At 46.9% G+C, this 13,058-nt stretch overlaps 1 protein-coding gene across 1 annotated transcript in view; it reads left to right on the plus strand.

Moving 5' to 3' along the window:
- TIMM10 (translocase of inner mitochondrial membrane 10) overlaps nt 1-12,174 on the plus strand; it is a 61,556-nt gene extending 49,382 nt beyond the window's left edge. Inside the window, exon 3 of the mRNA XM_078674192.1 lies at nt 11,541-12,174. Within this exon, the coding sequence (XP_078530318.1) occupies nt 11,541-11,745 (205 nt within the window). The 3' untranslated portion in view covers nt 11,746-12,174. The remainder of the gene's footprint in view (nt 1-11,540) is intronic.
- The last annotated feature ends 884 nt before the right edge of the window (nt 12,175-13,058 follow it).

The raw sequence follows: 13,058 nt of genomic DNA on the forward strand, positions 1-13,058 counted from the left end.
GCACAGGGCTCTGTGCATGCCTTGGGTGCATGACCCGCACCCGCCCATGCTAGACCAGAAGTAGTGCGCAGTATCATTTGAGTAGACTTGATTACTGCAATGCACTGCTTCTGGGGACACCTACTACAGCGATAGGCAAGCTACAACGAGTGCAGAATTTCGCGGCCAAGTTAGCACTTTCCCGTCGACGTTCTGACTCGTCTTCCGCGGCACTCAGAGACTTGCATTGGCTCCCCATCCCTCAGCGGATTGAGTTCAAAGCTTTATGCCTGGTCTTTCGGGCCTTGCATGGATCAGGACCACTGCCTCTACAGGAGATGTTCTCCTGGTATACCCCCACTAGATCCCTCCGATCGGCCTCTGCTTTTTTGGTTGTCGTTCCTAAAATTCGGAGAAAGCGAATGGGTGGCCGCTCTTTTGGTTTCACGGCATCTAAGTTGTGGAATGATTTGCCACTGTCGCTTAGATGCTCAGAAAATCTTCTTTCTTTTAAAAAAGAACTAAAAACACACCTGTTCCCTAGGTCAGGATAGTTTCGTTTGCTGATACTGCATTGACTGTGCTTCAGAATCTGCTTGATCACAGCGCCAGGATGCCCGTCGGGTGACAGTAGCGCTTTATAAGTGTGTTATACATACATACATACATGACAAGTGGGCCCTTCTGTGCACACCCATGATACACTGCCAAGCGGGCCACTGTGTGCACATGTACACCACTGTGCTGAGATAGGGGCACAGCTACGGTGCCCTGCATGCACACATAGGCTACCTTGAAGAGAGGAGCGCTGTGTGAACACATCTACAGTAATCTCTCTAGCAGGCAACTGTGTGTCGATCTAAGGCATCATGCCAAATGGGCCACTGAAGACACCAAGGGCGCTCTGCCACAATGCAAAAAAAAAATGTAAATGCAAGTATTTGTTAAGCGCACAGCTACCCGGAGGCATCCCGGCGCTGGGGGCCGTTGGGAAGATTAAGCAAGCTATTCCCCAGAGTCACATGGTGCTGGGCTGACCTGCCGCTGGTGCCGGGGATCGAACCTTGAGTAGGGGTGGGCGGAATTCGCGTAATCGTGTTACGCAAATCTTCGCGAAATGGTAAAAAATCTCTGCGAACACACGGAATTGCTTGTTTGCGATGCTTTTTTCCTGTTCGCAATCACTGTTTGCGTGCTCGGGGGGAAATATCTGGTGAACACGCATTTTGGGAACGTGAACATGCAAAAAATTTCGCAAAGACGCGGAACTAAGAATTTTGGGCAATTTCGCGTTCTCCGTGGAACGCGAAATTACCCAAATTCCGTGAGCGGAATGGAATTTACCGGCCAGGCCTAACCATGAGCCCCAGTGTCCGGTGTCAGTCGCCCTGGCCGCAGCGCCACACCTCTTCTCTTGACGTTTAGGGCGATCGCCAAGCTGAGTATGATGTGCACCCATGCGATACTCTGAGCGCACCTTTATCTGCACCTCTTGACCAGCTGCTGCACTTACTCGGGTACCCTTTCGAAAAGTGTCGTTTCTGTATTCATCCTCCGTCCACTAGGCCCTGCTTAGGAGCTGTGGTGAGCTTCAGCTACCCTTCCAGCAAGGCAGGGCGCGCTCCCTGAACATGTCCTCTGTAGTTTATATGTTTATCTGGTGCAGTCACTTGCTTTACTCGTGTAAGATTCCTCTAGTGTATTTAAAGCAATCACTGCGGGAGGTCCTCCCACCGAGGCACTATGTGTTTACAGAAGATGCACTCTGCAGTAGAGTCAATGCAGTCCCTTAGGCTACCCTCCCAGCAAGGCATGGTGCGCTCCCCTAGGATGTCCTATGTGGAATGTTTGGTGCGGTTACTGAGATTAACACTCTTGGTGTGGTACAGTGTGTTCATGGAGGAAACTCCCTGTAGTGTGTTTAGTCCAGTGACTCAGGGTATTCCTCCCAGCATTGTATGGTGTGCTCAGTTAAGATACCCTCTGTAGTAGATTTGGTGCAGTCACGCATAGCTCTTCCGCGAGGCGCGGTGTGCTCATGGACGATACCTCAGTAGTGTATTCAGTGCAGTCAGGTAGGGTAGCCCTTCCAACGAGGCACAGTGTACTCCTGTAAAAGGCTACAGTAGTGTATTTGGTGCTTTCACTCCGGGCACCCTCTCAACGAGGTTGCATGCAAGGCCTGCTGTGCTCACCCCCGGTGTAGAGTTTGAAGCGACTTTGCTTCACTCATGTGGTTCCTCTCTCTAAAGTCATTATTGGGAGGAAGGACTTCACCTCTTTCATTGACACCAGCAGGTACCTCGCTGTGTTCATGCTCAAGCAGCCGTTGAGCCTTGGTTGGGAGTTGAAGCCATTTAGAATCGAATGGGTGAGCCAGGTAGACTTCTTGTTTTTGGAAAAGAGTATCATTCCGCCCTTGATTGGGTGGAGCTGCATGTAGGCTCTGAACTTGTATGAGGTGGAGGTTGTGTTCAGGTGTGCAGTGTCTAGACATTTGATGTTTCAGTCAGTGACGAGTTCTGAGAAGTTCCTTGTATGGATTAAAGATTGCAGTGGATGATTGCAGAAAGCTCACTTTTAGTGCTGATTTTATGTCCTTGGGTATCTTCAGATACAGGCAAATGTTGGCCTTCTTGCCCTCTGCTCCAGAAGAAACTTAAACTATCAATCTGTGCAGAACCACATTTTTGTGGTGTGTAGTATCAAATTTAGGTCTGACTTCCTACATGTAAATTAGTGTCATGTTTTTAAGAAGAAAACTATACACGCACAATAAAATCTCATCCAAAGACATCCAGCATCTATACAACATTATCTCCATGGTTCAATCAAATTATCAAATTATCATTCATCAGCAGTTAGCAAATCTGTTTCTCCCAGAGTAAAATAGTCTGAGATCTGAAAGGTTATGTGCTCAGGAGAATGCAAATCTGTCTCTGCATGGAACTTCTAGTTAACAATGCCCATTCTTTTTCCTGGGAATTCTGTCTATTTTTAAAAACTGGTCTGCTGGTGGTGTACGGTGCCTTTATTCTGTGATCCCATTGTGGGGTCTCTGAAACCTCTGCTTAGAACAACGCTGGCCACCATGTTGAATGTTTATATATTTAAAATGCCGGTGTCTCAGAAGGTGTCACCTAGGACTCAAGATGCCACGGATTGAAAAAAGATGTAACATGTTTTGGAATCTTCTAAATGTGAAGTGCTGCTTCAAAGGTTCTGTGGTGTAAACAGGAAGTTGCATCATCAGGGACACATTTCATGACCAAGAATGAACCAAAAGGGCAAAATGAACTGGTTAACTCAACATGATATGTTTACTAAATGGTAAAGTGTGCTTGTCTCAGCGATCCTGGTGCATCCTTTATATGGAATATTTTACTCTTTTATGTTCATTTTATATTTATTGAGTGATCTTATCAGACGAGGTAAGCCGATTGTGATGAAATGTCTTCCAATTTAAAAATTTCTGGGACATGTAAAAGAATCACGTGCTGCTAATTGTACTCTAATTTAACTGTGATGTTGTATTTGTTGTATTTTCTTTTTATTTTATGTATTGTATCTTATAAGGTTTTTAACCGAATAAAGATTGGTTCATTCAATTTTCAATTCAATTTCATTCTATCTGGACGGTATTAATAATTGTATTAGCACACACAAAACAACCACAGGTAAAATGATAGCAATGATTATTTCAAGTATTTTTATTCGTCAGTGTCCAAAACAATTCCACCTCGCCACGTCCAGGTGACACTGAAAATGAAATCCAGTCCATTCTGGAGCTTTGTGTTTTGTTTTTCTCTATTTGCTCTTCCTTGCTGAGGGGAGTGTTTGGAAGATGGGTACAGCATTCAGAACCTACAATAGCACAACTCCACCCCCACTTTTCAAATGTAATCGAATACCATCCTATTCTGAATCGACATCTTGGCGTGTGAGTCTGATCGGTCAAACTCTACTCGTAAAGCAAATACAGTGGAGTTAAGCGATCTCTTCCATGATTGCTGCATTTTGTCTAAAGCAACAGTCATACCATCTGTTGAAAATAAAGCAGAAAAAAATGTGGTTGTAGTTGAAGCAGCCCACCTATCTTATCTCTGTTGCTAAGGGTGGTCATCAAAGTGTTTCTTTGCAGATGAGTCCTATCCAGGACAACCGGTCCCATCCCTGTCTAAGGGCAGAAATGGATAGGTTCAGGATATGTGAATGAAAAATTAATTGTCCCCTTACTAATTTATTTATTTTTCGAGCCTTATATAGCGCAAACTTGACCCGAAGGTATCAGTGCTTTACAGAGTTTGCACAACAATATTTACAAGGAATGCGTACGAAGAGAAAAGTAATAGGCATACAAGGTATTCAAATACAATAGATGGTGTCCGGCTCCACAGTGGTGGAAGAGGGAAGTGTATCCAGGGAAATTGATTATTTTAGGAGAGTGGGTTCAGGTGTTGAGAAGAAGTAATTTGAGGTTTTTTTTGAAGAGTATGAATGAGTGGCTGTCTTGAAGATCCCGTGGAAGAGCATTCGAAATTGTAGGTGCATTTCTAGAGAAAGAATGAGTGAGTGTTATTTGAACTTCGCAGAGGCATCTTTTGGTCAGCTATTGATCGCTTGTTTACGAGGTATGTAGGTTTTTGTCGGGGTGGAGAGCTTTGTGGGTTATGCAGACCATTTTGAAAATACTTCTTGCTTCGATTGGTAGCCAATTGAATTTAGGTGTGGGTTTGAAGGGCCCCTAGCGGATCTCCCCGGAGAAGAGTCTGGCCGCTGTGTTGAGTGTTGGTTTTATCGGGAAAAGGTGGATTTTTTGGTATACCAGTGATTGTCACATTTCTTAAGTCTTTCAGCTCGTAGAAGGCTCTTTGCTGAAGCGTTGATATGGTCATTCATGCTCAGGTTTTTGTCAAGCATGATGCCAAGTGATGTAACAGAGTTGGAGATCGTTTATAGTTTAAGGCAGTAAGGTTGTTAAGCCAGTTATGGACAGGGTATGACTTTGCGTTTGGCTGGATGAGGAGTAGTCTGGTTTTGTTGGGGTTAAGCTTTTAGTGGTTTAGTCAGCCAGGATTGTACCATGGAGAGAATGTTGTATAGATGCTGGATGTCTTTGGATGAGATTTTATTGTAGAGTGAGGTTTTATCAGCATAGAGAGGGTAGACAATTCTGGCTTGTTCCAGTATTGTTGCAAGAGATTCCATATGTAGGTTCAACAAGGTAGGGGCCAACATTGATCCTTGGGGAACTCCTTGTGTGACGGGTACTGCTGGTGATTTGGAACTGTTTAGTTGGATACAGTGAGATCATTGGTTTAGGTATGAGGCGAACCACTGAAGGACAGTACCATTGATGCCTGCAAAGGACAGTACCATTGATGCCTGCATGTTGTGAGAGTGTTTAGGAGCATGTTGTGGTTGACTGTATCAAAGCAGCCGAGAGATACAGGATCACTAGGAGGCTGGCCTGGCCATCGTCCAGAGATCTGAGTAGGTCTTCTAAGATGTTCAACATTGCAGTCTCCGTACTGCAGCCGTTCCTGATCCCAGATTGAAAGAGGTCATGTAGGTTGAATTTTTCAATGTGGCTGTTCAGTTGTAGGAGGACACATTTGTCAATAGTTTTGGTAAAGAGAGGAAGGTTAGTTATAGGTCTGTATTTTTAAGGTGGTTCAGGTCAACGTCTGGCTTTTTGATGAGGGGTGACTTGGCAGAGTTTAAGGGAGGCCGGCATAAAGCTGCTTTATAAGGAAGAGAAGGATTTTAGTCCATGTTAGTGAGATGACAGTGATTTTTGACAAGAGAGGAGGGTAGAGGGTGAAAGAGGTGTGATGTTGGCTTCAAGGGTGCAAGTATTTTGAAGACTACTTCTTCGGAGATAGTTTCAAATTTTGCTCCAGGTTGCATTGTGTTTGTTGTATGTGACTGTGGTTGGTGCTTTGGCTCAGTGAGGAGGTGAGTTTGAGGGGACCATCATCAGGTGGATGTGGGACCAGCTTTGGAAGAAGTAACATTTTTGATGAGGGGGAGAAGAGGTGGGGGGTATAGTGAGTTACATTTTTATTTATTTTTTCAAAAAAGAATTTGGCTAATTCTTCACAGCGCTTCACCGAGCCATCAGTTGAATGTTGGGGGAAAGAGGGTGTTTGATGTTGAAAAGGTCTTTAGGTCACGTCATAGCAGTTTACAACACAGATCGCGGGTCCCCAGCGCAGCGGGCGCCATCTTAGTTTGGGCTTCCCTCTGCATTAAGCTCCCCTGATACTCCTCCCTCGTCCCGCCCCTATTTAGGAGCGCGTTTCACTTCTCTGCTGGTGTTTGGCGGGCAGCCCGGTGGCAGTGGGCTCGTTCTGCCGACATTAGAGAGCTGAGAGTGAGAGAGAGCCTCTTGTGATATTTGTGGTATCTCGCCCCGCTGATTACGAGCGGTGGCGTCTTTTTTTAGCGCATTACTTTTAATATTGTCTGACAACCTTACCTCAAAGTTGTGCAGGTTACTAATTCCTGTTTTCACTTGCAGAGCGGAGCGGCTGGCTGGGGGCTGTTTGAAATCGCGGGTCCCCAGCGCAGCGGGCGCCATCTTAGTTTGGGCTTCCCTCTGCATTAAGCTCCCCTGATACTCCTCCCTCGTCCCGCCCCTATTTATACGGCCATTATGTGTCAGCGCAGCGGACGAGCGCAGCGGGCGCGACGTAGGCGCGCCGGAGTTGCGCCTGAGTTAAGCCCGTCTGCGCCTGTCCGCGGCAGGCCGGGGCACGGGGCACCTCACTCTGTCCCTAGCCCCATTCTTCCCCGTTCACTTATTATTTCCCTTCACAATTCTGCTCCTCCCCCCCCCGAGCCTTCAGTCAAGCACGCTGTTTGCGGCTTGCCTGCTCCCAGGACTACATTTCCTGAGATCATTCTCTCATCTCCTATCCATAGACCCCCGGACTCTTCCGGCAAGTCCTCTCTTCCCATCCCGGGACTAGGACCCAACCCTTCTCTATCTGTGATGTACCTTAATACTCGGTCTCTGGTCAGCCATCAATCTGACATCTTTTACCTTCTAGGGTCGGAACAGCCTGATATCCTATTCCTGACCGAGACCTGGCTCACAGATGATTCCACTCCTGATATCCTGGCGGCTATTCCCCCCGGATACTACATACTACAAGCCAACCGCCCCTCTGGTAAAGTGGGCGGTGGGGTTGCAGCCATCATTAGGCACCCAAACCGGTTTTCCACGGTATCTACTTCTAGTATTTCCATGGTTGACTGTTTAGCACTCAGGTTGGAGCAACCCGGCTCCTCTCTAGTATGTGTCCTAGTCTACCGTCCTCCCCAATCCATGCCAAATTTCTCAGTCCAGTTCGGCGAGCTCATCTCGCAGCTGACCATTAATAACACCAATGTTTTGGTCCTGGGCGATTTTAATTACTGGCCATCCGACCCCCACGAAACCTCTGATTCCCTCGCCTTTTCTGAGCTTATGCTGGGTTTCAATTGTACCCAGCATATACATACACCCACGCACACCAAAGGTCATATCCTGGATCAGGTATGGACCTCTTCCCTGGATATCTCCACCCCCCTTGTTCTCCCCTGTCTTTGGTCGGATCATTTACTCATCACCTTCTCCCTTGCTAAACCCGTTCCGGTTAGTGTTGCCCGAGATTCCAACTTCCTGGCACGCAATTGGAATAAGGCTGACATTAACAAATTCACCTCCCTCCTGAGCTCATCTGCTCCCTCTATTATGGAACCCATTACCTCTATTGACTCTCAGTCCGACAACCTTGTCCACTGGCTGGTCTCCGCCGCCGACTCGGTGGCACCTTTAAAACCTGTTAAAACGCGGCGAAATCATGACGCCCATAGGTGGTTCACCGAGGAACTTAAGGCACTGAAACTTAGTCTTCGTCAGGCCGAAAGACGCTGGCGCCGAGACTACTCTTCGCAGACTAAAGCTGTCTTCTCCTCCCAGCTGAGAGAATACAAGTCTGCCATAGCCAGGGCTAAATCCTGTTATTTCTCCAATAAGATCTTGAATTCCATCAACAAGTCCAAAGACATCTTTTCTATTGTTGAGGAATTATCTAATCCGGCGAGAGTCACTATCGCTCCTCTCCCTTCCCAGTTACTGTGTGATTCTCTGAATCAATTTTTTGTGGACAAAATTGTCAAAATTAAAACCAGCATTTCTGTCCACGTCTCATCTGCTTCCCCTCCTCCCATTCCTTCCCCTCCCCATCACACTTTCACCCTCACCCAGCTCCCGCCCATCTCTAAAGACAAATTCCTTTCCCTCTTGCTTAAAGTTTCCTCCGGATCTCCCAGCGATTGCTGCCCCCCGTCGGCCCTACGAGAAGCCTTCACTTCATGCCCGGACCCCCCTTTAGCTCTTCTAAATAACTCCCTGACTATGGGGGTGGTCCCAGGATCTTTCAAGCGGGCAGAAGTGGTCGCTATCTTGAAAAAACCCACGGCTGACCAGTCCAACATGAGCAATTATCGCCCAATTTCCCTCCTCCCCTTCCTCAGCAAGGTCTTGGAGTCTCACGTTACCCAAACCCTTACCTCTTTTGTGGAGGACTCTTGTGTTCTGGACCCCCAGCAGGCTGGATTTAGACCAGCACATTCCACAGAAGCAGTCATCCTCTCTGTGATGGACGAACTACGCAGGGGCGCCGACACCAACATCTGTCAGGCCCTGGTCCTTTTGGATCTGTCAGCCGCCTTTGACACGGTCGACCATGATATCCTGGTCGACCGTGTCAGAGAGGCTGGCATCCAGGGCATTGCCCTGGACTGGGTGCGCTCTTTCCTGACCCACCGCCATCAGGCCGTCAGGCTGTCTCAGTTCTCCGCCTCTCAAGTCGAGCTGACCTGTGGTGTCCCTCAGGGCTCTTCCCTTTCCCCTCTTCTTTTTAATTTATATTTGGCCCCTTTAATCCGTTCCCTTCACCGCTTTAATGTCTCCGCATTCAACTATGCGGACGACATTCAATTGGTCTTCACCATTGACTCCGGGACCGAATCCATCTCTACTTTTCAAAATGCCCTCTGTTTCATCAGCGATTGGATGGGTGCAAACCATCTGAAACTTAACCCCGACAAGACCGAGCTGGTGCTTGTCGGGGGACCCTCCAATCCATGGCATTCCTCCTTCTGGCCGGCCAGCCTGGGCACCCCGCCTTGTCCTGTCAATTCAGCAAAAAGTCTGGGTGTTGTCATCAGCAACGATCTATCGATGACACCCCAGATTAGTGCCGTAGTCTCCTCCAGTCACTTCCAGCTCAGGAAGATACGCAAGATCTCTCGCCTACTTACCACCGATGCCCTCATTTTGGCCCTACTTGCGCTAGTCATGTCTAGGCTTGACTACGCGAATGTATTATATGTAGGCATCCCTGTTTACCAACTTAGGAGACTCCAGCTGATTCAAAATCAGGCTGCCCGTCTGATATATCATCAGCCCAGAGATCAACATGTCCAACCGCTCTTAAAGGATCTCCACTGGCTTCCGGTCTCTGCTCGTTGCAAATTCAAGCTGGGTTGTATCATCTTCAAATCCCTCTCTGGTCATGGCCCTGCCTTCATTTCTTCTCTGCTTCATCACTATGTCCCCTCCCGTACCCTCCGGTCCTCCCATATGGCCCTCTTATCTGTCCCCAGATTCAAGCGGAAGAAACACGGTGGCCTTAGGTTCTCCTTCCTAGCCCCGTCCTTTTGGAATTCTTTACCTCTCCCGCTTAGGCTATCCTCCCCCTACTCCAGTTTCAGATCCTCCCTCAAAACTCACCTTTTCATTGAAGCATACAATTAGCTCTTATTTACTGTTATGTTAGTTCTGTCTCTCTCTGCTCTCTCCGAACAGCGCCAAGGAACCTAATGGTGTTAGTGCGCTCAACAAATTAATTTAACATAACATAACATAACAGATTACAGAGGGAGCATGTGGTATTTTTAAGCACAATATTTTTAGCAAGATATTGCTATTTGGGGTTTGCACACATCATAACTTATAGACATTATGACGTGATGTCTTTTGAGTTGCACGAGGGAGGCGGTGAAGGACAGTTAATAAAAATGCACGAGCACTACTACTAGTTTGGGGTATATTCAAGATAGTTCATTTGAGCTACTTTCTGGCCTGAATAAGCATTTAATACAGATTTGTCCTCTCTCGACTATAACTTACCAGGTTATTTTTACTGTTTCTTAAAGATTATGTTCCTGAGGGGCACAACATAGCTGCTTGTACATTCTATTTACAGTTCCCCTGACGAAGGGTTGTTGAAACCTGACATGCATTGGGAAGGCAAAAGAAGAAGCTTGTATTTATAAAAATTTGGACTGTATGAAATGCAACGTGATGTAACATTGTAGAAAAAATGCAAATAATTCCATGAATGCAGATATGATGGCACACATGGATTGGATTTGATTACATTTAGATTATACTTTCAGTAAACATGAACTGTTAAATGCAGTAAAAAAAAGGTTAATCTCCTTTTTGATTAAGAAGCTAATCATTGGTAGAACCTTCTAGGTCTGAGTAGTGTGCCTTGTTTGTTTTGTACATTTTGTACTCCAACAAAATGTTAAGAGCACTGAAGTTGTGCGTCACTCCGAACACAAACTTTTAGTCTGTGTACACAGCAATAATCTTTTTCCTGGCTAAGGTATATAGGCTTTGAGGAGAGCAACAAACTTTCAACTGGAGCACATCTGACTTTCCAAGATGGCCGACTGTTAAGAACCTCCCGGGCTAGGGATCACCATTTGGCGTGAATCCACAGAAAAAGCCCCTATCTGACGGTGTTTAAGTTTGACACGGGTTAGGGGATCCACGAATGGCTTTACCCCTTTCATGACCATTAAAAGTGCAGTAGGGCAATCATGCGTTTAGTTGTCAGGTTCACTGCTAGATTTGGACAGTGACTATCCCGCAACCAGTTAGTGCTTACTAAAGGTGAGAGAAGGCCTGTTTTGAGGTCATTGGTTTTAAGCACTCAGGGCCACTTTTGCCTGATTGATTTGTTTCTGTTGAGATCGAGAGATCATCCTCTCATCAGCTTGAATCCACCATTCTGTGGTTTTCTGTTCACCTCTTAAGAGCATCTCTCCACCCCCAACTCCATCAAACAGCTGCTTCCTCTTATGTCTTCTGAAATGCTTCCTTTATCCACCAAACACCTGGAGAGGTCTTCTCTGAATTCCCTTATTTTCCCATATTCACCCTCCTTCAATGTATATTTCTGATCTCGTCTGAGTCTGCCTTCCCCATATTCCCCCTTTTTGAGCATGCCTGCCCCCCGTTGCCTTTATTTTTGATTTACATCTGAATTTCACTCTCTTCTGTCTCCACCTCCATAAAGTTCCCCCTTTCATGGGAGTTCCTCTTTCCCCCAACCCTGTCCTCTATCCAACTGCAGAGTCTGTGTCCTTTCCTCAGTATTTTCTCAGGAAATTTCCTTTCTAGTCTCATGCCAGTCTCTGGCCTTTCTTGACCCTCCACCCCCAGATTTCCCTCTTTTTCTCCTCTTCTGACTGCCTCTGCTCTTTCATTTCAGGATGACCAACGCCTGCCACCGTAAGTGTGTCCCGCCACACTACAAGGAAGCTGAGCTGTCGAAAGGAGAGTCTGTGTGCCTGGATCGCTGCGTATCCAAGTATTTGGACATCCATGAGCGTATGGGCAAGAAGTTAACGGAGCTGTCCCTGCAGGACGAGGAACTGATGAAGAAGATGCAGCAGGGGGTGACACCAGCCCAGTGATCTCAAGGTCTGGGGCCTCCTTCTCTCAGATAACTCTACGGACTTCATGCTAATGCAGGCTACCTCCGGCCAACGGATGGTTCCTGAGCAGGCCCAGTTGCCCACGCTGGCTGCTTGTCCGTCCGCAACACACACAAATGATCGTATTGGCATTGAGGTCTTGATTATTCCGGGTGCACTGGTTATCATTCCTCTTCCCAGTAACGACTGGTTCTCCTTCCACCATAGACACCAGAAGTTGTCTTCTTTGGTTATCACTGTGGCCGGTCACCAGTGATAGATGCTTCTTTCCTCCTGCAGGACGTGGGGCCTATAATTTCAGTTATTGTAGTCTTACCTCGAGAATGTTGATCTCCTTGGAACTGTGTATGGTTGTTTTTCTGTAATGCCAAGTCTGCTCACTGTCCCATAAATATCAGTCAACTCTGATGTGTGTGATCATGATTTTAATGTTTTCCATTTTCCCACAGAGGCTGGCTTATTTTTTCATTTATTTATTTATTTAAAAAGTTTTATATAGCACTGGCTAGACCCGGGAGGTATCAGAGCGCTTTACATAAGGTTCCACAGAAATTATAAAATTACTTCAGTTACACATTACATCTGTTACTAGAAAAACATTTAGAGTGTAGAAGACGAAATAAATGGAGTTTAAAAGGGTAAGGGGGTGGGGTAAAGGGGTAGGAGTTAGATAGAATGGAGAGACGAAGGAGGGTCTGCCCAAAGTCCGGCTGGGTAGGTGACGACCGAGGGGTAAGTCCACAGTCCATCTCCTCTTTAGCTATCAGGTAGCTCCACCGGGCATCAGCCAAACAGCTAGGTATCAACGGGAAAACAATTAAAGAGCAAAAGCAGCGGTGGGGAAGAAACAAGACAAATGTCAGAAGAACGGCAGGGTAGGTGACGGCCATGGCGGTGTGCTGGCTCCAATCTCCCCTATAGCTGTCGGTGCAGCTCCACCGGGAATCGGCCATGTATGCGTTTCAGGTTCCACCAGAATTGAGTGTGGAACAGGAGGTGATCCAAAGTCAAGATTCGAGAGGGGTAGGGGGTAGGGAGAAGGGAAGTAAGGTCAGGAGAGACATCGGTCCTGATGTTACTGGGGAGAGCCTTCCGCAACGTTCTCCAGCTGGCCACTGGGACAAAGATGGTGAGAGGAGAGGTTAGAAAGGGACAGACTCCAGGTTCAGAGCTCCTCGTGGTGAAAAGTCTCCCCTGGAGGCCATCTTAAGGTCAGGCAAGGAGTGCAAACCCCTGTGGGTCCCCACGTCCGGGTCGTTTCCAAGGATTGCTTAGACCCTTCCTGGGGCCCT

This window comes from Lissotriton helveticus, chromosome 1_1 (genome assembly GCF_964261635.1).
Source record: "Lissotriton helveticus chromosome 1_1, aLisHel1.1, whole genome shotgun sequence".
In the NCBI taxonomy this organism is placed as follows: domain Eukaryota; kingdom Metazoa; phylum Chordata; class Amphibia; order Caudata; family Salamandridae; genus Lissotriton; species Lissotriton helveticus.